The sequence below is a fragment of the Arachis stenosperma genome, chromosome 8, assembly GCF_014773155.1.
Source record: "Arachis stenosperma cultivar V10309 chromosome 8, arast.V10309.gnm1.PFL2, whole genome shotgun sequence".
Classification (NCBI taxonomy): domain Eukaryota; kingdom Viridiplantae; phylum Streptophyta; class Magnoliopsida; order Fabales; family Fabaceae; genus Arachis; species Arachis stenosperma.
Window position 1 is genome coordinate 37,230,221 of NC_080384.1, and position 24,487 is coordinate 37,254,707.

The window sequence follows — 24,487 nt, forward strand, 5'->3', positions numbered from 1 at the left end:
AATACTCACTGGTTCTCTATTAGTAAATTTAATACCATACTTTTTACTTTTTTGAATTTTTTCATAGTAATGTATTAGAGCTAAAAAAACTCTCCTTACTCTCCGTATGTGAAAATGCCATTATACTACTTCACCATTGTCTTATATTGGGTATTTATAGACATTTCCTATATTGTCACACGGTTTCCAAAATAATACAATCAGAAGAAACCGCTAGAATCTCTCGTGGTTTCTTCACGTTTAGATACCTTTAGAAACCGTTACACCCTATAGTAATTTTTGGCCAACACAAATTTCCACGTAAATCGCTACATGCGGTAGCAATTTACATTCAATTCCTAAACCACTATAGCCTCCCGCAATTTTTATAGTTATGTAAATATTGCATTTACGTCTTCATTATTTAAAAGTTGTATTCTGGTAATTATGGTTTTCAAATAATTTAAATGAGTAATTTACTCTATTTGTATTTATTGAAAAGATAATATTAATAAATGTCATATAATTATAAAAAAAATAATTATATTATAATTAATAAAAAATATTTGATATTTTTTATTTATATATGTTTAATAATATTTATATTTATATTTATAATTATGAATAATAAAAATATAATTAATTTAAATATAAGTAAATATAAAATTAAAATAATATCTAACAAAATTATTATATATTTTTATTATATAATTAATAATTAACATTTATAATAATAAAAAATAACATAATTTAATAATAAAAGGAGCATATAGTAATAAAAAGAACTTGTGTCTAAATCACATTTTTATTAATTTTAGAATTTTTATTCGAATGGTTCAGTTGTACCGATTAAAAACTCAGTTCACCAATTTTTAATTGAACTGGTCCATCTGATTGATTTGATAACTATATTTTTAGTACAATAATAAATTCTTTCTTTTGTAATATTATAACGTCGTTTGAATTATATAGCATATTTTTATTTTTATTTTATGGTTTGTATGATATTTTAAATGCATCTGTAATATTGTTCACACGTTTAGCCTAATTTATACAAAAATATGAGTAAAATAATATTACAAAAACCTCTAATTAATTTAATGGAATTGTTAAAGATGGAATGGGGAAAAAAACCTATATTGAAGTTGATCTAACCAAAACATGTATTGAGTTACTTTTTTATTGAAGTCCCTTCAGCAATATGGTTTAGTGAGAAAAATTTTAAAACAAAAATGCTAGTGGTAATCCTATTTACTAAGGTTTAGATATTGTTGTTACTCCGATTTATAGGATTTCAATTATATAGACATGTTTTTTAATGATGGTAGACTTCACATTTAGTTATAATGCTTTTTAAACCAAAGTACCACTATGAAAGGTAATGTGTCAACTACAGCAATAATAATAATAATAATGAAGTCTTGTCCTATTAAATTATATCGGCTACTTAGATCAAATAATGTCATTAAATTTTATCATATATCATGTCTATAAAAAAATCATTTACATATAGATCTCATTTGACTATCTCATAAATAATCTTTTTAAATTTTTCTCTACCTTTTATTCATTATCCATTTTCTATCTCATCCACCCTCTTAATTGAATACTTTGTCGGTCTTCTTCTCACATGTCTAAACCATTTGAGAGACGATTCTACCATCTTTTCCACAATAGGTGCTACTCCAACTCTTTCTCTCTTATATCATCGTTCCATATTCTATCCAATTGCGTATGACCACTCATTCATATCAACATCTTCATTTCTGTCACACTTAACTTATGTTTGTGCTCTCTTTTGGCCGTCCAACACTCTGTACCATAAAACATAGCCAGTCTGATAGTAGTGCGATAGAATTTACCTTTAAATTTTAAAGGTACTTTTTTGCCATATATAAAATCAGACGCACTCTGCCATTTTGACCAACCTGCTTGAATCCTATGATTTATATCATGTTCAATCTTTCCATTATCTTGTATGATGCACCCAATATACTTAAAACTTTTAACTTTTCGTAGGATATTTTCTCCAATCTTCACCTATGTATTAGGGTTTTTCATTTGGTGGCGAAACTTACGTTCTATATATTCCGTCTTGTTACGACTTATGGCTAGACCATACACTTCTAGAGCTTCTCTCCATAAATCCAACTTCTTATTTAGGTCTTCCTTTACTCTCCCATAAGAACGATATCATCGGCAAAAAGCATGTACCATGGCATAAGCTCTTAGATATGCTTTGTGAATACTTCCAAGATTAATGTGAAAAAATATGGACTTAAAGATGATCCCTGGCGTAATCCTATACCAATAGAAAATTTCTCAGTCACACCATCTTGAGTCTTCACACTAGTTGTAGCCCCATCATACATGTCTTTAATTGCACGAATATATGTGATCCTTACTTTCTTTCTTTCCAAAACATTCCATAAGACCTCCCTTGACACCCTATCATACGCTTTTTTCAAATCAATAAATATCATATATATAGATCTCTTTTATTACTACGATACCTATTCATCATTCTTCTTAATAGGTATGTAGTTTCAGTAGTGGATTTGCCTGACATAAAACCAAATTAGTTTTACCCTCTATTCTATCACTATTTCCCATAACTTCATGGTATGGCTCATGATTTTTATCCCTCTATAATTTTTGCAACTCTGTATATTTCCTTTATTCTTGTAAAGGTACCAATATGCTCTTTTTTCACTCATCTGACATCTTCTTTGACCTTAAAATCTCATTAAAAAGCTTAGTTAACTAACTGATGTCTTTCTCTCCAAGACCCTTCCAAACTTCAATTGAGATATTATCGGGTCCTACTGTCCTGCCATTTTTCATCCACTTTATAACCTCTTTTATCTCAAAGTCTCGAATCCTTTGATAGTAGTCAAAATTTTGATCTTCTTCCCTCGTGCGTAACCGACCAAGATTCGCAAGAGTCTTCTATCCTTCATTATATAACTCGTAGAAGTAGCTCTTCCACCTCTCATTGATTTTCTCATCTTAGCCAAAACATCTCCGTCTTTATCTTTTATGCACTTAACCTGATTCAAGTCACTCGTTCTTCTTTAACGGCTCTTTGTGATTCTATATATACCTTTTTCTCCTTACTTCGTGTCTAAATACTGGTAGAGACCCTCATAAGCTCTTGTTTTTACTTCACTTATAGCCACTTTTGTCTTTTTCTTAGCCGCCTTATATTTTTTTCAATTATCTGCACTGCGACACAAAGACCACTCTTTAAAGCTCTCGTTTTTTGTATTTATTTTTTCTTGTACACTCACATTCCACCACCAAGACTCCTCATCTCTTGGTCTTATCCCTCTAAATTCACCAAAATTTTCTTTTACTATTTTTCTAATAACTTCTACCATCTCCCTCCATATCTCCTCCGCGCTTCCATTCCCTTCCCACTTTGCCTCTTTTCCTATCCATCTTAGTAAGCTTCTTTGTTCTTCACCTTTCATCCGCCACCACCTCGTCCTTGGGTTCTTCATATAATGTCTTTTGCTCAACGTGAAAATCCATGACGAGCATCCTATGATGTATTGTTAAACTCTCTCCCGGAATAATTTTACAATTAATGCAAAATTTTCGGTCAACTCTCTTCAATAAAAAGAAGTCGATTTGAGAACTTGTCATGTCACTCCTATAGGTTATAAGATGTTCGTCTCTCTTTCTAAAATATATATTTGCGATGAGAATGTCAAAGGTTGAGAAAAAGTCCAGAATAATTTTATCATCGGTATTGACCATCCCAAAACCATGACATCTGTGAATACTTTCATACTTAGTCACTTTTTTTTAACATTGCTATTTAAATATTCTTCTAAGAAAATCTTATCTCTCGAAGGTATGTCTTGGACCAAACTCTCTAGATCATCCCAAAACATTATCTTGTATGTATTGCTCATCCGAACCCACTTGCGGTGCATAGGCGCTAATTACATGAAAAGTATCTCCTTCTACCACAAATTTAATAGAGAAGATCTGATCACCCACCATCTTGACATCCATTACATCCTTTTTCCACTGCTTATCAACGATAATACATACCTAATTCCTATTTTTCATATTTTTTGTATACCAAAATTTGAATCCGAAGATATTCAACTCCTTAATCTTTAGACCAGCCCATTTTATTTCTTATAGGCACATGATGTTTCAACAATCAAATTGAATATTTAACGAGTTACATTTCCAATTCAAGTCAAATGATTTTGTTGGTCAAATGATCAAATTAAATGAGTAATTGAACTTTGCGTCCAATTTTATAACTTTTGCTGTATAGTCTGAATTAAGTTCTTAATTTTTCATTCTCATTACTCACATTGATTTCCATCAACAAAATCAGCTTGTTGAACAATTATTATGACTCAACAACACTTTGTTATGTGTATCTTTCAAAGTGACTTTTAAGCTTAATTACATTAAATTGTTTCATCAAATTGTCTTCAAAGTTTAATTAATCTCAGGTAACATAGTCTTTGGTTCACATTGTAGACTCAAATTAATTTATCAGAATCAAGATGCAAGAGGTTCTTCACCTTTACATTTATTCTTACTATACAAACTCAACATGGACCAACCAGCATTTAAAAGTTTGTTGAATCAGATAAGATGCAATTATAGATTCCTCTCTGTTCTTGAACTCATCAATGCCCTCCGGTCGATGCAATTGCGCCGTGGATAACGCGCTGAAAATTTCCGGGACCATATGGCCACCATAATTGACATTAATTATTCAAACTTAGAGGGTTTTAAGTACACAGTAAGTTATAATTTGTGGACAAAACTCCAGGATTTCCTTACAATAAAATCATGTACAATAGTATTAAGAGACTGTATTAGCTAATAGGAGGTAAATAACCATAATCTAAACAACACATGATTGTTTGATTGATTATATCTTCAAGGCCATGCTTGTAGCTAAATCCAAGATCATTTAACTTGTTTGAGGAAATCTCACAAGGAACTTTGTCATAATTATTCTCAGCAACCCTGCATATATAAGAACAACACATAAGCACCTAATAAAAGCAAAGAAAGATTACTATGGAAAATGAGTGTAACATTTACCTTTTGATGTTTGGGTGAGAATAGTGTTGGTGAAGAAGATTAGCCAACTTTGACAATGGACAACTTAGGCTGCTGCATATGTATCTACCTTGTGCTTTTTCATTCTCCATTAGAAATATGTGTGCATTGCATATGTCTTCAATGTGAACCAAACCTATTGACCCCATTCTTGAATTCACAGCATTTAATATCTTGTAAAATTGAGGTTCACCTATATATATATATATATGGTCAAACATTGTCACATGATAAATAACCTAAGTAAATTCCTACCCTATTGTACAATTTCATTTATATGTTTCATGTTATGATGCACACAACTTAGCATATGTATTCAATGTTTTCTGGGAGAAGTAGTTGGTGTGAAACAGAAATATCATAACCATGGCTTTCTTTCACTTATAGACAGACAAAAGGGGTCAATAGAATGCTGAGTAACATGGAAATAGGTGGTTGAATTTTCTGGTGAATTAGTTGCTTGAAATGCATGTAAAATAGATGGGAAAGTAAACCTGTAATTGGTGAGAGAAGAACTTTAAGACTGGAAGGTACATTGGCCGTGAAAAATGGGCCTGCAACAGTGGTTGTTATAACTGACACAAGATCAATTTCGTTCTCTTTTGCAAATTTAAATGCTGCTTCTTCACTTTGAAGCTTTGAAAGTGCATAAACCTGACACTTGCACCAAAACACACAACCACTTTAGTCAATTTCGTTACAATGTAACAAAAGTTAACCCAACCATTACTACCTCTTAATTTAAAACAACTCTCAAATTTGAAACAAAAAAATACTCTATAAATACAAAAATCAACCAATATATCTTTGTATATATTTATATACATTGATTTACATATTTTTCTAATTATATATTGATAATTAAACTAAAGTGAAAATTTAGGTACAGTCAACTTCAAGTTAAGTTATAACTGAGAGCTGTTCGCAACCAAAAAATCAAACATTATTAACTGAGACATTATATATTGATAATTAAACTAAGCTGAAAATTTAGATGCAGTCAACTTCACGTGAAGTTGTAACTGAGAGCGGTTCGATAAAAATTTAGTCAAATCAATCAAATCATTTAACTGTTCTCAACTATCAACTTTCTATAAAATTGACTACACATGAGTTTTCATCTTAAACTAAACTTATCAATAACCTATAACTAAGTAACTCCGTGGATAAAGAAAAGATGTTACAATTATTGGCAACACATATTTGAAGTGTCATAATTATAAGCAAGTATGCAGGGTTAATGTTCAAATTCGTCATTGAAAGATCACGCGATCTTCATTTTCGTCCTCGAATGATTTTTTAATCAAATTAGTTTCTGAAAGATAAATTGTTAGTCAAATTAGTCCTTCCGTCAATTGGATGATGATAGGTCACGTTAACTGTCACGTGGCATAATGACGTGACACGCCACATGGCAAGTTAGTGACACGTGGCACGCCACGTGACAGGTCAGTGACACGTGGCATGCCACGTGTCACTTGACATATAAAAAATTTTCTATTAGTCAAAATAGTCCTTGAAAATCCAGACGTAAGTTATTTTCATCTCTCAAATTTTAAAAATTAGTCAAACTAGTCCTTATATAATTTTTTTATTTTTTCTTAATAAAATTATCTCTCTCTTTTAATTCTTCTCAAAATCTCTCTTATTCTTTTCTATTTTAAAACATTTTTTGTTACATTACTACATTTTGCTGGAATATATATATATACTCAAAATTAAAATGTATGTATTTATTAACCTAAACAAAGTTATATGCTCAAAATAAAAATTTATGTATGTTAACCTAAACAAAGTTATATCACTATTTTTTTTTCTACTACATCTTTTTTTTTCCATTACAGTATTATTTATATATAAGAGATAATGATAGTGATACTTAGAGTCAAAATTCAAGAAGATCCACAAATTTTGCTTCAATTCCAAACTTTACAAAATATTAAAAATTTATTGGTTAATTATTATTATTATAAATGAATTGCTTCTTAAGCGTAATACGTGCAAACATCATAATAAATTTTTGTGTTTCATATGTTTGAGATAGATTATATAATTTTTATTTTAATTTCACAAATCAATGAGATAAAATGAAATAGGAAACATTATACCTATGCATAACACAGGCTACTCCGCACTAGTACATTATATAAATAGATATGCTTCGTATAAAAATAAAATTCCTTTTGTTTTAAATGAAATATTTAAAAAATTATATTAGAATATTAAGATTCAAAAAATGATTCCATAAACCAGTTTTTCAATTATTGAGTTTTACTATATAAATTAAATAATAATAAAAATTATAATTTTAAAAAATTTAAAATTTAAAATAATTATTATATTATTTAGTAAAATTTAAAATATTAAATTTTTAAATATATAATCAACAATAATTTGATAAACTCATTTAAATAAAAAAATTCACATAAAAAATTACAATTTGAAAATGTAAAATTTTAAAATACAAATGACAAAATAACTTTATAAAAAATTAATTATTTTTATTATTTTATATAAAGAGAATTTTGTTTATTAAGGTTTAAAAAATAATATTAAAATTAGTAGTATAAAAAATATTATAAATTTAATATTATAAAAAAATTATATAAGGACTAGTTTGACTAATTTTTAAAATTTGAGAGATGAAAATGACTTACGTCTGTACTTTTAAGGACTATTTTGACTAATAGAAAACTTTTTTATATGTCAAGTGCGTGTCACTGACCTGTCACGTGGCGTGCCACGTATTACTGACCTGTCATGTGGCGTGTCACATCATCATGCCACGTGGCACTTAACGTGACACGTCATCATCCAATTGACGGAATGACTAATTTGACTAACAGTTTATCTTTAAGGGACTAATTTGATTAAAAAAAATCATTTGGGAACGAAAATGAAGATCGCGTGATCTTTCAGGGACGAATTTTAACATTAACCCTAAGGATGTATATTGTTATTCTGGAAGTGAAGTTCAAAAATTAATAGGAAGTTAAATTGAGATTCTTGAGTAGTTAGTGCTTACCCATCCACTTGCTTGAGTGTTCCATACATGATGAGGTTGTAGTTGGCAAGATTCATCAACTGTTTGTTTCCATTTTCCATCATTGTCCTTGGCAGTTATGGTACTTATGGAAGATGTGAACACAACCCTTTTTACTGAATTCTTGTACTTCAAGCATGAATTCAGAAGGTTTAAGGTTCCTTTGATTGCAGGGTCTATTATGTTTTCTTGAACATAGGATTCTGCAGTGCAAGTTCATTCTCATTATTGTCTTATCATCAAGTTTCAAGGTTAAAAGCATTGGTCATGATATTAATTACCAATGTTTTGTTTGTCATCAACGTTGAATTCCATAGAAGCTGCAACATGAAAAACACCATCGCAGCCTTTTAGAGCCTCATCGAAGCTTCCTTCTTCATTCAAATCTGCTTTGAACAATCTCAATCGGTCACCTCCACCCCACACTGACATTAGGTGTAGTGATTTTTCTGTTGCATTAGAACCCGGAAAAATTATTCATTAATTAATTTAATCTTATATGGGACAAAAAATTCAACAAAGACTAAAGTATTAACATTTTTTTTCCTATAGAGAAGTGTAATAACTAATGATTATATTATTTGCAATAGGATAATTGTCACAATTATCATAGGCCTAAACCATATATTTTATAGCTGTTGAAAAAAAATATTAAATAAATAGTAAAAAAATTGTAAAAGTGGATTTATAGGTTCAAAGAATGAAATATGTCTAACACACTGTTTTTTTTTTTTTCTGAGGAGCTATAATTATTCATCACAAAATTTTAGTAATAAGACTTTATTGATTGCTTTATTGTCTTTAAGAACCTACGAATTCATCGCAAAATTTTTGAATTCTTTAAAATTTTATGAGAAAATTCTACTCCCTTTCCATGCGAGATGTTAAAATGATATTTTTTTCCCCTCTATTTATAAAATGTATATTTTCTTCTCTTATAAATTTTAAAAAATTTTCTCTTTAATCTATTTTAAATTTTTTTTGTTAACTAATGTTAATTTTATCTATTTTTTTAAAAAAAATAAAGTTTTTACAAAAATACCTTTTAACAAAAAATTTATTTATTTTTATCACTAAATATTACTTACCAAAATACCATTTAAGAAATTATTTTTATAGATTAAATTATATTTTTATCAAAATATTTTATAAGAAATTTAATAATTAAATTATTTTTTTCTAAAATACCTTTCAATAATTTTTTAATTATTAAATTATGGTTTTACCAAAATTTTTGTTAATAATTTTTTTATATTTTATTATTAATTTTTTGATATTAATGTATATTATTTTAATATTAAATAAAAAATCTTACCATTATTAATATGTATAACAATTAATATATATATTGATATTGAAAAATAATCTTACTAAGATTTTTTTAATATTAAAATAATATATATTGATATAAAAAAATTAATAGTAAAATATAAAAAAATGTTAACAAAAATTTTGGTAAAATCATAATTTAATAATTAAAAAATTATTGAAAAATATTTTAGAAAAAATTAATTTAATTATTAATTTTTTTTAAAAATACAATTTAATCAATAAAAAAATAATTTATTAAAGAGTATTTTGGTAAGCAAAATTTAATAACAAAAAAATAAAATTTTTGTTAAAGGGTATTTTTGTAAAAAATTATTTATTTTTCTTGAAAAATGGATAAAGTTAACATTACTTAACACAAAAAAAATTTAAAATGGATTAAAGAGGAGGTTTTTTAAAAGTTATAAGAGAGAGAAATGTACATTTTATAAATAGAGAAAAAGGGGGTGTCATTTTAGCATCTGGCAGGGGAGGGGAGTAAAATTTTCTCAAACTTTATTTATGGCTTAAATAAGTTCTTGATTTTTATAAAAGACTAAATTTATTTTTTGGTTAATAGTTAAATTAGTCAATAAAAAATAGATTATTTTTAAATTTGTCCTTAAAAAATTTTATCAATTAAATTAATTTTTTAAATATTATAAATTAATTATTTTTGTTTTCTATTGTTCTATTAACATTATCTGTCAATGATTAATAATATAAAATATTAATTGATAATTTACATGAAGTATGTCTAATTAGATGCTGACTAAATATGTATATAAAAATCTATCAATGCTAACCAATATAATAATGTAGCAACAATAAATAATTCTAGGTTTTCATAAGCATATTTATCAGCTTCCAATTAAATATGTTAAATGTCACGTATACTGTCATTTAATATTTTATTTTATTCATTAATCATTGATAAAAAAATATTAATAGAATGATAAAAAACAAAAAAAAATTAATTTATAACTTTTAAAAGACCAATTTAATTAATAAAATTTTTAACAAATTTAAAGAACGAATTATTTTTTAAAAAATAATTTGACTATTAATTTTTTTTATTTTGATCTCTATAATTTATTTTTTGGTCCCATAAAATTTGGAAGGTCTCTATTTTAGTCATTGTGATTAGCTTTCCACGTTAAAAGTTGATATGACAAGTTAATTATTAACGTGATAAAATGTTCGTCATCATCATTACTTAGGGACAAACTAACAAATAGAACCAAAATATAGACTTTTTAATTTTTATTAGAATAAAATCAAAAAATATTTTTAATTGGATAAAAAAATTTAGAATGAAATATTATTTTAATTCTTAATGTTTAAGTTAGATTGTAATTTCATCGTTAACGTTTAAAAAAAACATACTTTTGTCAATATTAAAAAAAAATTTCAAATAAAATAATTTTTTTATTATTATTATTTTTCTTTCTCTCATAGTCTCATTCTTCTCTCGCTTTATTCTCAATTACTACAATCGCCACTACAATTGTTACAATTACGATTATTGTTGTTTACCTACAAGAAAATGATCATGGAAAAAAATTGTACTTTTGAAAGAGAAAATTTAATATAAGATGAAATAAGATGCCTAGAATTAAAATAAGACATACACTTTAAATATTATAGACAAAATTAAAATTTAATTCAAATATTAGAGATTAAAACAATATTTTATCCAAAATTTTATTTAAGTCTATTTTTATTATTAATCTACAAAAAATTATCAAGAAATTTCCTACTGAAATCAACTTATTATATATAACAAATCAAATCAAATAATCTCTATATGACTTCAAGGAAGAACCAGCTTGCCACAAATTAATACATATTAAACATCATCACAAAACTAATTTTTCACTTTCCTAATTACTCTAAGGTCTTCATTCAAGTTACTTTTTTTCCAAGTAAAAAAATTAAAGTTAAGAAATGACTAACCAGGATCTCTGAGAGTGGCATGAACTTTGTAGCCTCTTTGAAGAAGAATCTCTACAAGGTATGAACCAATATACCCAGTGGCTCCAGTAACACAGTATGTTGTTGAAGAAGGATCAACTTTCATCACCATCTTATTAAGTGCTTCCTCCATTATTTCTACTCACTCCAACTATGGATACCAATATTGAAAGTTGATACCCCTTTAACCCTCTCTATGAAAGGACCTATCAGTATTAGCCAAACTTTTTTCATTTTTATATGCAATGCAATGGATTCTTATTCTTTTTGGTAAACTGCAATAATAATATTATATTAGAGTAAACTATTAAAATGGTATCCGAAATTTCATAACATTGATAAAAATAATCTCAAAAAGTGTTAACGATAAATAAATTTTCGAAAGATTTAAAAATGTGACAAAAAGAAATAGATATTAAATATATATTCTAAAACAGACTTCAGAAATTATATTTTAATGCAATTTTTTGTAAATATTATTAAAAAAAGAAATTTTAATTTTCAAATATATCAGGTAATTTTTTAATTTTTTTATTGCGAATGACTTTTTTTTTTTGAAAAATAAAAAATATAGAGATTAAATTTTGTTTTGAATTCTTTTATGCATCTTCTAAATATTTATTCAAATGTTGGCATAAAAATTCAGATTAAATATATAAAATCATTTGTTAAATACGAAATTTTTTTGTCACTTATAAAAAATATAATAAAATTTTAATTTTGATACACCTGCATCTAATCATATAACGTCACATTAGAAAAAATAATATTATTTTTATTGACTACGTGAATGATTATCTAAAAAGACAAATGTGATTGTATGACTGTAAAAAATAGCCTACACTATTAATATATCAAAACTAAACTCATAATATTTATTAATTTTTTTTGTCACATAAAACTGTTTTATCAATAACATCTTTTAAAATTTTTTTGGTTAGCGCCTGAATATTTTAAGTATTAAATTAGCAGCTAATTCTATTATATTAATTAATGCTACATCGATGCAAGCACGTAGCCAAGTGCTATATATTTTTTTACTAATACATAGCCCCACATTCAAATTAAATTAAATTAAATGTTACCATGCCTATAAATTCATTGATTTCAACAATAAATTTGAGGTTTGTTGTATGCTTGGGCTTTTGTGGTAAATTTTGTAGTGACATGAACTCAAAGTGTGCAAAAAAAGAATGTTAATCTTGTTGCCATGCAAGGTGTTTGCCTCAAACTAAGCCACACCAGGTTCAAATCCTAGCAATGGTGGCTAGGTTAGTGTGTGTTTCTAACTTTATTGAAAAATAAAAAAAATTCCTGTTGCCATGCATAGATGCCAAGTGTTTGTGAAATGGCCGCAACACATGTCCATATCCATATTCACGGGATTGCATATGGTTTGCTGAATTCAGCTTCACAAAATGTTAATTCTGGTTATGATTTTATTAGAAAGAAAATTGTTTCATATACATACTTACATGGAAAATGATATTGACATTGTTATTCCTATTTTGATGACATTTTTATATGATTGTTGAATATATTTATGTAAAAATAAATGAAACAAAATAGAATCTACATTAATAATAGTAATAATTAGTAGATGGTATATTGTACAAGTCAACACATGCCAACTTCCAAGTTGGATTTGGAAACGCATGAAAATGAATAATATAACATATAATACTAGGGTCTAGAGATTTGTTGAGCATGCTCAAAGATTTTTCAGTGTTGAATTGAACCATTCATTGTCACAAAGTGAAAGAGTATCACATGGGAATAATCAGAATATTATCCTCAATTAGTCTTCTATACTCATCCTTTTCATGCCACAACTAGAATTTGAGAGAAAATCCAAAATCCATTTCACAATACCCAATGATATGAATAGATGTAAATCCAAAAGAAAATGTTCTCTTCTTGAACGTGATGCACATAATGGATCTGGGTGGGAGACATGAAAGAATTCTTCTCTTAACCAAAGTCAAACCAACAATATAGAGCAAAATTAATTACTCAGGTTTTATGTAAAAATATACATCAAATGATGAAAAGGGAAAAGTGAGAAAGAAAAAAGGTACACCTATTGTTACATCCATGGTGAGGGCTTGAAGAATTCAACCAACAAAACTAGGTGGTTGCAACCTCTTCAGTTTTCTTGTCTTCCTCTTTCAGTTTCTTCCAATTGTCTGCACTATCAATTATCTCTCCAGTTTTTACAAGGTACCTGACTCTTTTACCATTGTCAAGGACTTTATGACCGACGCGGCTCGCAACATTCTGGTCTTTGGAGTACAGCATCACATTTGAGCTGTGGATAGGCCCTTCAATCTGTAATTGGAGGAAAGAAAACAATCTCGCATGTATTAGGAGATGAAGAGATATGCCAAAAATCGCATGCACATTTTGATAGTTAATATGCAAAATCACAATTAAAGCATTAAGCAAAGTACTAGATCGATGCGTCTATTCTTTGGTTGTGTTTGCAAGTTGGAGTTTTCGAAGGGAAATGGAAGAGAAGGATCTGAAGTAAAAAAGGACTTCATTTCCTTTCACTTTTCCCTCCAAAATCAAAATTCACAAACATCCTATTAGGGAACACCATAATGAAGTTTATCAAAAATAAAATTGCATATGCATAATAACCAATAATGAGATGTTCGTAGAGGTTAGAGGATATATCCATCCTTTTCCAAATGAAAACACAAGTGAAGAACATTCAGAAGGATCAAAGAATTTATAATCTTGTGTTTTTCTGGTAGAGAAATGAAAATAACCTTAATAATTTGCCCTGGTTCCCCTTCCTCTCTACTCTTCATGTGCTTCGTTTTCAAATTTATGTCTTTCACTATGACAGTGCTGTTATGCTTGAAGAGCCTGACAATCTCCCCTACTTTTCCCTTTTCATGTCCAGATATGATCTTCACTGTATCTCCGACTTTAACATGCATCTTGTGCAAGATGGGAAGACTGTTTGGTTTACATTTCTTTCGCTCCCATCGCTTAAGCTGCCAAAGGAGAAGCAGTAAAAAAAAACCTAAATTATGCAAGTGAGAAGAGAAGTACTAAGGCTACCTAGACAATCCATGCCGAATCATGACCTTGTCGTTTTTTTTTTTTTCACGTTTTTTCATAATTTGTTAGAGAAGCTTTAAGATTTGTTCTGTTTCATTTTCTTTAGAGCATCAAAAGTTCTATGATTATGGTAATTCAAACACAGAGAAAGTTTAAACATGTCTTCAGTGCTAGTGTTAAGTTGAAAAAATATCCGGCATCAATGAATGAGGAAGTTCCACATCACTAAAGTAGAAAGGGTATTACACTATGTCAAAAGAATAACTCATGAATTTAGTAACATTCTTTTGCATGAACCTCAAGATTTTATGAAAATGAAATATATGTTTTTCTTCTTGCATTGGTTGCACCACGCTATATTTTCGTATGACTTGCTAGGAAATGTTTTTAATCAAATTGGATCACATTCTAAAGAATCTAATAAATGATCAACTGAAGTACATCGTCTGCTTAACTACACTATCCTTAACCTTTAGGTCCATTTTGATTTGAATTTATGAATTTCGCAAAAGAATAATCAAATCAGGCACGCATGGAATATATGGATGAGGCAAGAGTCAAATGCTCACCTTCATTACAATAAGACATGGATTCTCTGCCGACTTACTCTGCATGTCGCAACATAAAACAATATCAAATTAGACAACTAAACCTTTCAGTACAACCATCTATGGTAAACTTAGTTACAATCTTGATGGCATAAAGATGTTTTAAGACTAGCATGGATGCCACAATGAAATTGGAAACAATCTGGAAACTTTCAGGAAGATCAAAGGTTTTTCCAAATGTTAAAATTGTTAAAAAAAAAAAAAAACATTGCATCTCTTGAAGACATGAAGATAATAAAAGGATAAGGGAAATAAACTATAGTTACGGCATGAATAAATGATGATATTATATTAACAATAACTAGATTTTCCATAACCAGCATTACCACAAATCATTTTGCAACATATATGAGCATCCATCAACATATGTTGTAGCCTTCCCAACTTCACACAATTTAAACCACAAACATATATTTTAATAATCAAAATTCAGATTTTTCAAAATGGCATAGTTCTCATTCTTTTTCAAAAACAACAAATTCAAGCCAAATTACAAAACGATTCATCTTAACCCCTAAAACCAGTGAATTTGCATCCTCTAACGGGAAAAAATTGGTAAAGTGATAAAATGAGTGTCTAATCACAGTTGAATTTGTAACTTCTTATCATATGTGAGTCCCACTATCTTAATTCAAGGGTGATTAAATACTTACTTTCTCACTTTACAAACTCCTCACTTTTAGATACTTACTTTCTCACTTTAACAATCTCCTTGATCCAAAACCAATATATGCATATGAAATTCAAGTCATGAATGAACCTTATATATTAAGCCAAGAGAGTTAGCCATATCAAGTTGCAGAGAAACCCGAGTATGAATTCAAAAGCAAAAATTGCACTACCTTACATGAATTTGGAATGCAATAGGAAACAAGGAAATATGGAAATGAACGAATTCACAATGAGTAAAAAGGAAGCACGTGGAGTGTTCAAAATTGAAGCTTTGGATTTAAAATAAAAGGAAATGGGGAAAGAGAAGACGAATTGGGGTACCAGAAGGGGCGAAGGAGGAGAGAGACGCTGTCCGAGGAAGGAGTTGGAGGACAGTGAGAGTGACGTCATGGAGCTCTGAAGAGCAGCCATAGCTGCTGATGCTGCCATTGTTACTGTTACCCTCTTCTTCTTCTTCTTCTGATAACGTTAATGGATAATGCAGTGTGAGAGTGAAATAGAAGAGAAGAAAAGAAGAGGGAATGCATGAAACGACATCGTATCAGTTGCTCTGAATTCTAAATTGGGCCGTGTTGAAGCCCAATTTCTCTCTTTGCTTAACAGGAAAAGAAAAAGTTTTGTTAGGAAAAAAAAGGAAGAAAGATTAACAATCAATATTTTTAGGCAGTTAGTTTTTTTTTCTCTCTTTTGGATTTGTTTCTCCTTCTTTTTTCTACAATAAGTCAATAACAATCCAAAACCCTTAGGTTTTACTGATTCTTTATTTTTTAAGATTATTGGTAAAATAAAAAAAAAGTTTAGTCTCTAAAATAACCGTAATAAAAAATATTATTTTAAAATAATAATAATAAAACAACATAAATAGTAAAATACAAAATACAGTTTGGTAAAAGTTTTTTCACTTTTTGAGATGTTTTAAAAATATATACATTTTACTTTGTATTTAATAAATAAAAAATATATATTTTTGTTCTTAATTTAAAAGGTTGTGTTGCTTTTGAAAACACTTATGAAAATACTTTTAAACGTTAACTTATACTTTTTAAAATTTAAAATCCCAATATAAATTTATATATTAATAAATATTCAATTATTCTTAATTTTTATTACGGAAAAGCTCTGCATACAAGCCATTAGGGCTTGTATGCTTTACAAGTTTATTAAACAATAAAGTTAAAATACGCGCCCCTCCACGTACGTTGATTACATGCGCTATATAATATCCCGCGTATATCTAACTTCCAAATTTAAAATATTTGTTTCCTTCTTCGTTTTCGTTATTTTGAGATTTGCTTGTTCTTCTTCTCGCGCGTCTTCCCTCATTCTTCTCCATCGATCTTTTCCTCTCCTTTTCTCACTGGTATGTTCTTCGTTTACGTTATCTTTTTCTCTCTCTGCAACTCGAGCTTCGTTTTATCTTTTGATTTGTTGTTTTCTGAAATCAAAGTTTGAACTCGTTTTGAAGATAATGGATCCTTCAAGCTCAGATTGTGTGCTGAATCCAGGCGAAGTGGATTATGGATCTAACGAAGTTCCTGAGGTTTGATTTACAGTAATTTGTATAGCATTGTGTAGTTTAAAAATTGCTCAACATTGTTTAATTACCTGGAATTTATAGCAGACGCTCGGGTGTAGATCAATTCTTCTTTGGGTGTATTTTAGCTAGAAGTGTGGGTGTATATACACTTTACTGGTTTTTTGTTATTTTTAATTGAGTTGTTGTTGTTCAGGTATATTATATCAGACATGATTGGGTGTGTTTTTAGTTTTTGACATGGTGTATTCTGCAGCCTGTGTATTGACAGTTTATGGCTTTAAAGGTCATTCTGTAGTTGAGTTGTTTCGGTTTGGGTGTATCATATTAGACATGATTGGGTGTATTTGTATCATATCTATGGGTGTATTCACAGTTCTGACACAGTGTATTGTGCAGCATCTCTCGATTGTTGATGACGAGCTTGTTCCGAAGGTCGGAATGACCTTTACCACCCTTGAAGATGCCGGAAAATTTTACAGGAACTACGCCAAGGCTGCAGGTTTCTCTACAAGAGTTCGGTGCACAAATAGGAAGGGAAACGAGATTAAGAATCAACTGATTACATGTAGCAGAGAAGAAAAATGGAGATCTAAAATATCTCCAACCGAGAAGACCAATCCGACAGCCGGTTTAAACTGTCCTGCAAGAATTTATATACACACATTGAAGGATGTCGGTGCTTGGATCATTTCAAAGGTTGTGCTGGATCATTCACACCCCTGCTGTCCAAGCAAAGCAGAGATGCTCAAACAGCACAGGGAACTAAGCATGTCCATTCGTCGTACGATAGAGAATAACGACGAGGCCGGTATCAGACCAAGCAAAACCTACCAATCATTTGTTGCGGCTGCCGGGGGTCACCGCGAGTTAAATTTTATCGAAAATGACGTGAGGAATTACATTACCAGGGAAGTGCGGAATGTTTCCGAACAAGAAGATGCAAAGGAATTCGGGAAATATTTCTTAAGAATGAAAGAGAAGAATCCGAATTTCTTTTTTGAGCTCGAACTCGAGGAGGATCAATCGATTAAGCTGGCTTTTTGGGCCGACGCAAGAAGCAGAGCCGCCTTTGAGTATTTCGGAGACGTCATTTCATTCGACACCACCTACAATACAAACAGGTAACAAAATGTCCCTGTTTATGATGCTAAATTAATTTATTTTTACGAATCCGCAGCAGAGGTGTATATTGGCCGTTTCATTGGGTGTATTCGAAGCATTTGTTGGGGTGTACCTAATGATTTTGCATTCTGGACCATGGTAATTCGTTTCAGGTATAATTTGGTCTGTGGTTCTTTTGTCGGGGTGAATCACCACGGTCAGTCAACACTTCTCGGATGCTCTTTGATGAAGAACGAAGAAATTGATTCATTCAAATGGTTATTTCAATGCTGGCTTCGTTGCATGGGAGGAAACGCTCCGAAAGGTTTTCTCACCGATCAGTGCGCATCAATGAAAAGGGCTCTAGAGGCCTGTATGCCAACAACAGTTCACCACTGGTGTATTTGGCACATCATGAAGAAGATTCCAAGCAAATTAAACGGGTACAAGGGACATGCCGATATCGAACAACAAATGAGCCATGTTGTTTGGAACTCTCACAGCAAAGACTCATTCGATAGGAATTGGAACGATTTTCTGGTGAATTTTGGTCTTGCGGACAACAAGTGGCTTTCAGGTAATGTGTTTTTAAAATCTGCAGAAGATGTGTAAATTGTACGATCTCTCGGGTGTATTTTAATGTGTGTGTTTGGGTGTATTATGCAGATCTGTACGAAGACCGTCACATATGGGTTCCTATCTATCTGGACCACCACTTCTGGGCAGGGATGAGAAGCACACAAAGGAGCGAGAGCATGCATTCATTTTTTAACAAGTACATCACCCGGAACAGCTCGCTCATTCAGTTCGTCAAACAGTACGATAATTGCCTCGGAAGCAGGGAGCAAGCAGAGAGAGAATCAGATGCTGCAGATTTTCATACGGTCATACCGTGTGCAACCAAATCCTCCATCGAAGCTCAGTTTCAAGATGCGTACACTCACGCAAAGTTTAGGGAAGTCCAAGCCCAATTCAGAGGAAAGGCGAATTGCATCACCAGATTAAAGAATTCCGCTCTAGGCTATTCAGTATACGAAGTCGCAAAACAAGTTTCCAGCTCAATATTCGACAAGTTCGCGGTTACCTACGACTCAGTTGCAGCCGAGGTAAAATGCCAATGCTTATTATTCGAGTCGAGAGGGATACTGTGCCGTCACGCACTAAGCGTGTTAAGCTTCGAACAAGTAAGCCAAGTGTCCCCTAGATACATACTGGAACGATGGAGCAAGAAGGTAAAGAGGCAACACACACACATCAAGAGCAGCCACGACGAGCCACTAATGGAGCCAAGAAGCAAGAGGTTCGACCAATTGGTTTTTCGTTCGCAAAATATTTGCGAATTTGCCTCCGAATCGGAGGAGCTGACTGCAATTCTGCACTGTGCGTACGATAACGTCATGGCCGAGATGGAAGCACTAAAAGGCAAAAGGAAGGGGACATCTTCTTTATCCCACGAAGACGCCAACTTGGAATCCGTTAACGAGCTTCAAAGCCCGCCAAGGATTCGAACAAGAGGACGTCCAAAAAACAGGCTAGGATCAAAGCTGGAGAAACAGATTGCAAATGCCACAAAGAAGAAGAAGACGAAAGTTTTAAGCGAGGTAAATGTAATGTTCTTTAAATTTGTGGCGATTGAGTTTATTTTTCTAGTTAATAGTTTAGCTAATGCGTGAGTGTTATATTCAGATAAACCTGTTTGATGCTGCATCAGTGGCGCATTCAAGTTGCAGCCAATATCAGGGACAAGTTATAAATTATCAGTTCAGGGTACCAGCAGCAGGGGATAACTCTTTGGGTGTATAGTTATAAAGAGTATGGGTGTAAAATCACTGTTACTTTTGGGTGTATTTTTGTTAATTGACAATTTACATATAGACACATATATAGATACATATAGAACAAAAGCTGTAAAAATTCACAGGTTTATGGGCGTATATTTCAGTTGATGTTTTTTTTTCATATTTTAGTACATGTAATTCATTCATTTTGAATACAGCACAGACAATTGGGTGTATATTTTATTCAACCTCGGGTGTATTATTAGACTTGCGTTGGGTGTAACAGTTTATAATATGCGTATGCCTTGATTTTTTGCTTTATGTTTTAACACCTGTAATACAGTTTTTGAATACATCACAGACAGTTTACCAGCACAGATAGTTTAACTATGGGAAAAAATATACATGGAATAGAAGTTGTTGATAAATGGCAAATATTTACATCATTTGTTCAATTTACAAACTACCCAGTTTCTATATCAGCAGAATTAATCTGACAAAACGGACTCAATAATACAGAGGATGGCTTCGACAGCCTTATAGCACTACTCTCTCTAATTGCCCGATCTCTCTGTGTATTCATCTCACTGAATAGTATCCGGGAAGCATACTCCACTCTATAGTGGTCCACCTCCTCCTACAATTAAAAAGTATGTTATGTTTAAACAGAAATATTAATTCAGTAAAGTAATACAGAGTTATATAGTTCTAAAGACAGTTACCTGTGTCCAATTATCCCATTCATACTTCCCCTTTTTAATGTTTTCCGGGTCTATTAACTCAAGCCACTTCATTACGTAGATAGCGCAGTCATAGCTGAAAACGAAGAAAATAAATTACAAATCTCATTTAGGAAAGTTTAATGTTCAGAGTCACAAATTTATACCTTGTTTTTTGGCCTGAAATTTTAACATATGAGGCTTTAATTTCCTTCTCCTTCTCGCCTTTCTCGAGAGGTTTTCCGCCGGCATATGTTATCAATCTTGAAAATACATATCCCTTAAATACCAAAACAAATCAGTAATACACCCGAATGAATGGACAAGATACACCCAACTGAATATGGAATATACACCCAACTCAACCTTCAAAATAGACCTATCTATTAAAGTAAAGAAGACAGAGGCAACTTACAGTGAATTTATTAATGTCCTTTCTCTCATCGCTTGGAGCTTTTTTGTGTAGCGGGTCAAGTATTTGACATTTCCGCTTTGTTGTATTTATCAGCCATAACCACCAATGTCCCGAGTGGCAAACAGGAGCAAAAATCTGAAGGATTGCCACATTTCAACAGTCTGTTATTTTATTTGGCATATAAGTGAATAAGCGTACTAACAAATTTACGAAACGAAAACTTACATATGGATGCGAACTTAATTTTTTTCTATCTATGAATTCAATGAAACTCGGGTAGGCTTCCACCCTGAATTCTTTGTTCATTTTCGGGGATATGAATTCCCCCTTGGGTGATCCGAAAGTGCCATGCTCTGCAAGAATTGCGATACAAGAAATGAAAAACCGAAAATACACAACATACACCCAAATCAAAGCACAAAATACACCCAAATCAAAGCATAAAATACACCCAAAGTTCGTAGAAGTAACACTTACCACAATATCAGGGGAAGACAGTATATTTGTTCCTGAAACCTCTTTTCATTTTTCTGGTTTAGGATGAGGCAGATGGAAGATACAATCTAGAAATATATGCCGAAATCAATTTTACATTAATAAACGTCGCAGTTGATTTTGGTGTAAAAACATTAATGTTAGTCTAAAATTACCTGAGATTCTATATCACTTTTTGCCTGGAGGGATGCAAGGTGCATTCTGATCAAAATGTATTCTCCTTGGCCAATTAGAGTGCACATCTCCTCATACTCGTTAGTATTGCCATCTGCGTCTTCCTTCAGTCTCGTCCCCCAGATGTAGCACTTTTGTTTCATATCATCCGGAATTTGATTTATTCCCCCAGGAGTTTCAAACTTTGCAGAACTTTCTCCCCCAGTCTCCCTCTGAATTTGTGGACTTTCGTCTTTTCCCTTTGACGCACTGCTTGCTAACTTTTGGACCAAACTGTCCAATTGTTCTAGCATAGTTGCAGTTTCTGGAGATTTTTCCCTTTCTGTCTCCTGCGTCGACGCCCCCTCCTGGCTTGAATCTGTCAATCCGAGGCTGAATGATGGCATCCCCGGATCTGTTTTAGGAACATAGGTTGCTGTCCGTGCCATCATCAACAGGGCAGCAGCGTCCTCTGCGTCTGGATGACTGCATCATTATGTATAAGAATAAGAGTAAGAATAAGAATATACAGATGATAAGCAAAGATTGATTCTAGTCTAATGAACTTACATTTTTGTTGGAGCTGGGGGAAGCTTGGGTGTTGTTTCTTGAAGTTGTTTGGGGGTTTCAGGAGTGCTGCACAGTTACACAAAATTAATCAGGAAGAATATACACCCAAACTGTTATCAAATATACACCCAAACTCTAAATAAATATACACCCAATATTATTTTCTTACGTTTCTCTAGCCCCTTCAATCTATAGCATAGGGGTTGGTTCGGAATCTGCGTCAGTGGTTGTTTGCTGGGATGCCGGCACAAAAAACTGGATCGGGACTCTAAACAAGAATAAAAATGAAAGGTTAACAACGTATTTGAAAATAATAAGATTATAAGGTTGAAATATTCTTGGAAAACTCACATTGCAAGCGCTTCCGACGGCGTTTGTTCCCTAACAACCATTATATTGGAATCATTCGGAGTCAACCTAAAATACACCCAAAGAAGGTCAAAAAATACACCCGAATAATTCAAAAAGAAGACGGGCTTTTTTTTTTGAGAACTTACATAATTGCAGTTTTTGCTTTTTTTTGCTGCCTTTTTTTTCTTGAATAAAATAATAAAGGGCTTTTTTTTCTAAAAAAATATATACAGAATTAGAAGTAGAAGTTATTAGAAGAACAAAAGTAACGGTTATTTGAAAGAGAAATTACATGCTCTGAGACGGCTGGTTTACATTACTCTGTTCTGTGCGTGCTTGAGAGGAAGGATCATCACTTCTCAAGTTCACAGCCGGTAGTCTAAACAGATTTCATGTTATTCAAACGAAATATACATCCAACTTAGTAAACAAGATACACCCAACTTGATCCACAAAATACACCCAAATTGTTTCACAGAATACATCCAAATCATGATAACAAGATTTTATTAAATAATAAAGCTTCTTACGTTTCAGAGGACACATAGCGACCTTCTGTCGATCGCAGGTCAGCTTGGTTGTCCCTGCGAAACAAGATACAGTTATTAGCAAACAAAAGACACCAAAATCTCAAATACACAGCCCATCAAGACATACCCTTCTGCAGCAGATTTATGAACGTTTTCCCCTAGCCATTCATCAAGTTCGTCACTCGATATTTCATATCTCTCACTACATTCATAAAATAAGACGTTAACAAAAATAATTACGATGATAGACCGTAGTATAGCTTACGAGGTACTGTACCCGTCAAAGTATTGATCTTCTTCAGGAAGTGAATCCTCCACAACAACTTTTTTCTTTTTTTGTGGTGTTCTGGGTGGAAAAAAAAAACAGTACCAATCAGAAATAAAAAATTAATTTTATCACAGAATTTTATCCAAAGAATTGCTTACTTTTTTGGAGTTGTTTTTGTTTTTTTCTTTTTCTTCTCCTTCTTCCCAGGTGATGATTCTTCGCTCCTATAAGTCAATAAAAGACACTTCAGTTAATACACAAAATCTTTATAAAGAAGCCAAAAGAAAGGAGTAATAATTTCAGGACATTACTCATCACTTGGTTCAGATTCAGATTCTGAGTCAGAATCTGACTCCTCTTGCCTCTGCTTTCTTTTTCTTGAGTCCATTCTGGAAGGCAAACAATTGTCATTTAGAACATACTAAAAATACACCCAAATGAGTTCACGAGATACACCCAACTAAATATACAATATACACCCAACGCAGCAAACGAAACACACCCTGCTTAATAAGCTACATACACCCAACGTGGACAAATAAAATACACCCAAACCGAAAAAAAAATTACACCCAATTATGGTACTTACTTTTTCTCCTTTTTGCCGGGGTGTTTTCTTCCCGAATCCTCTGAGTCTTCTTGAGTCTCAGACTCAGAGGTAGAAGTGTCACTGTCAGTAGTTTCTGTGTCCGAAGACAATGTTGGGCTCGCCTTCCTTTTTTTTGTTTTTTTTATTTCTTGTTTTTTTCTTTTTTTTTCTTTTTTTCTCATTTTTTCTCTTGTCTCTGCCAACTTCACAATCCCCTGAAAC

The 24,487-nt window shown here is 31.4% G+C and overlaps 2 protein-coding genes across 3 annotated transcripts; both read right to left on the minus strand.

The window, feature by feature from the left end:
* Positions 1 to 4,472: 4,472 nt before the first annotated feature.
* LOC130946383 (putative anthocyanidin reductase) lies at positions 4,473 to 11,602 on the minus strand. 2 transcript variants are annotated; one of them, XM_057875111.1, is made up of 6 exons: positions 11,390 to 11,602; positions 8,407 to 8,574; positions 8,108 to 8,328; positions 5,577 to 5,742; positions 5,065 to 5,275; positions 4,473 to 4,986 (listed from the first exon to the last, which is right to left on the minus strand). In XM_057875111.1, the coding sequence occupies exons 1-6, from the start codon at positions 11,538 to 11,540 to the stop codon at positions 4,833 to 4,835; spliced, it is 1,071 nt and encodes a 356-aa protein (XP_057731094.1). In that variant the 5' UTR covers positions 11,541 to 11,602; the 3' UTR covers positions 4,473 to 4,832. The 2 variants fall into 2 exon arrangements, with proteins under 2 accessions (XP_057731094.1, XP_057731095.1); XM_057875112.1 differs by having other exon boundaries at positions 4,476 to 4,986; positions 5,577 to 5,736.
* A 1,700-nt stretch (positions 11,603 to 13,302) lies between these two features.
* Positions 13,303 to 16,251, minus strand: LOC130943939 (50S ribosomal protein L24, chloroplastic). Its single transcript, XM_057872035.1, has 4 exons — positions 16,081 to 16,251; positions 15,049 to 15,087; positions 14,182 to 14,412; positions 13,303 to 13,735 (listed from the first exon to the last, which is right to left on the minus strand). Exons 1-4 carry the CDS (start codon positions 16,186 to 16,188, stop codon positions 13,535 to 13,537), a joined length of 579 nt encoding a protein of 192 aa, XP_057728018.1. The 5' UTR covers positions 16,189 to 16,251; the 3' UTR covers positions 13,303 to 13,534.
* Between the last annotated feature and the right edge of the window lie 8,236 nt (positions 16,252 to 24,487).

Excerpts from the sequence above, each read along its gene's own strand:
- LOC130946383 (XM_057875111.1), bottom strand. The coding sequence starts at position 11,540 with ATGGAGGAAGCACTTAATAAGATGGTGATGAAAGTTGATCCTTCTTCA. Across the intron at positions 8,575-11,389 it reads TGCCACTCTCAGAGATCCTG|AAAAATCACTACACCTAATG; the intron begins GTTAGTCATTTC and ends CTAATGCAACAG. Across the intron at positions 5,743-8,107 it reads ACACTCAAGCAAGTGGATGG|TGTCAGGTTTATGCACTTTC; the intron begins GTAAGCACTAAC and ends TTTTGGTGCAAG.
- LOC130943939 (XM_057872035.1), bottom strand. The coding sequence starts at position 16,188 with ATGGCAGCATCAGCAGCTATGGCTGCTCTTCAGAGCTCCATGACGTCA. Across the intron at positions 15,088-16,080 it reads CTCCTCCTTCGCCCCTTCTG|AGTAAGTCGGCAGAGAATCC; the intron begins GTACCCCAATTC and ends TGCGACATGCAG. Across the intron at positions 13,736-14,181 it reads AACCAGGGCAAATTATTAAG|ATTGAAGGGCCTATCCACAG; the intron begins GTTATTTTCATT and ends CTCCAATTACAG.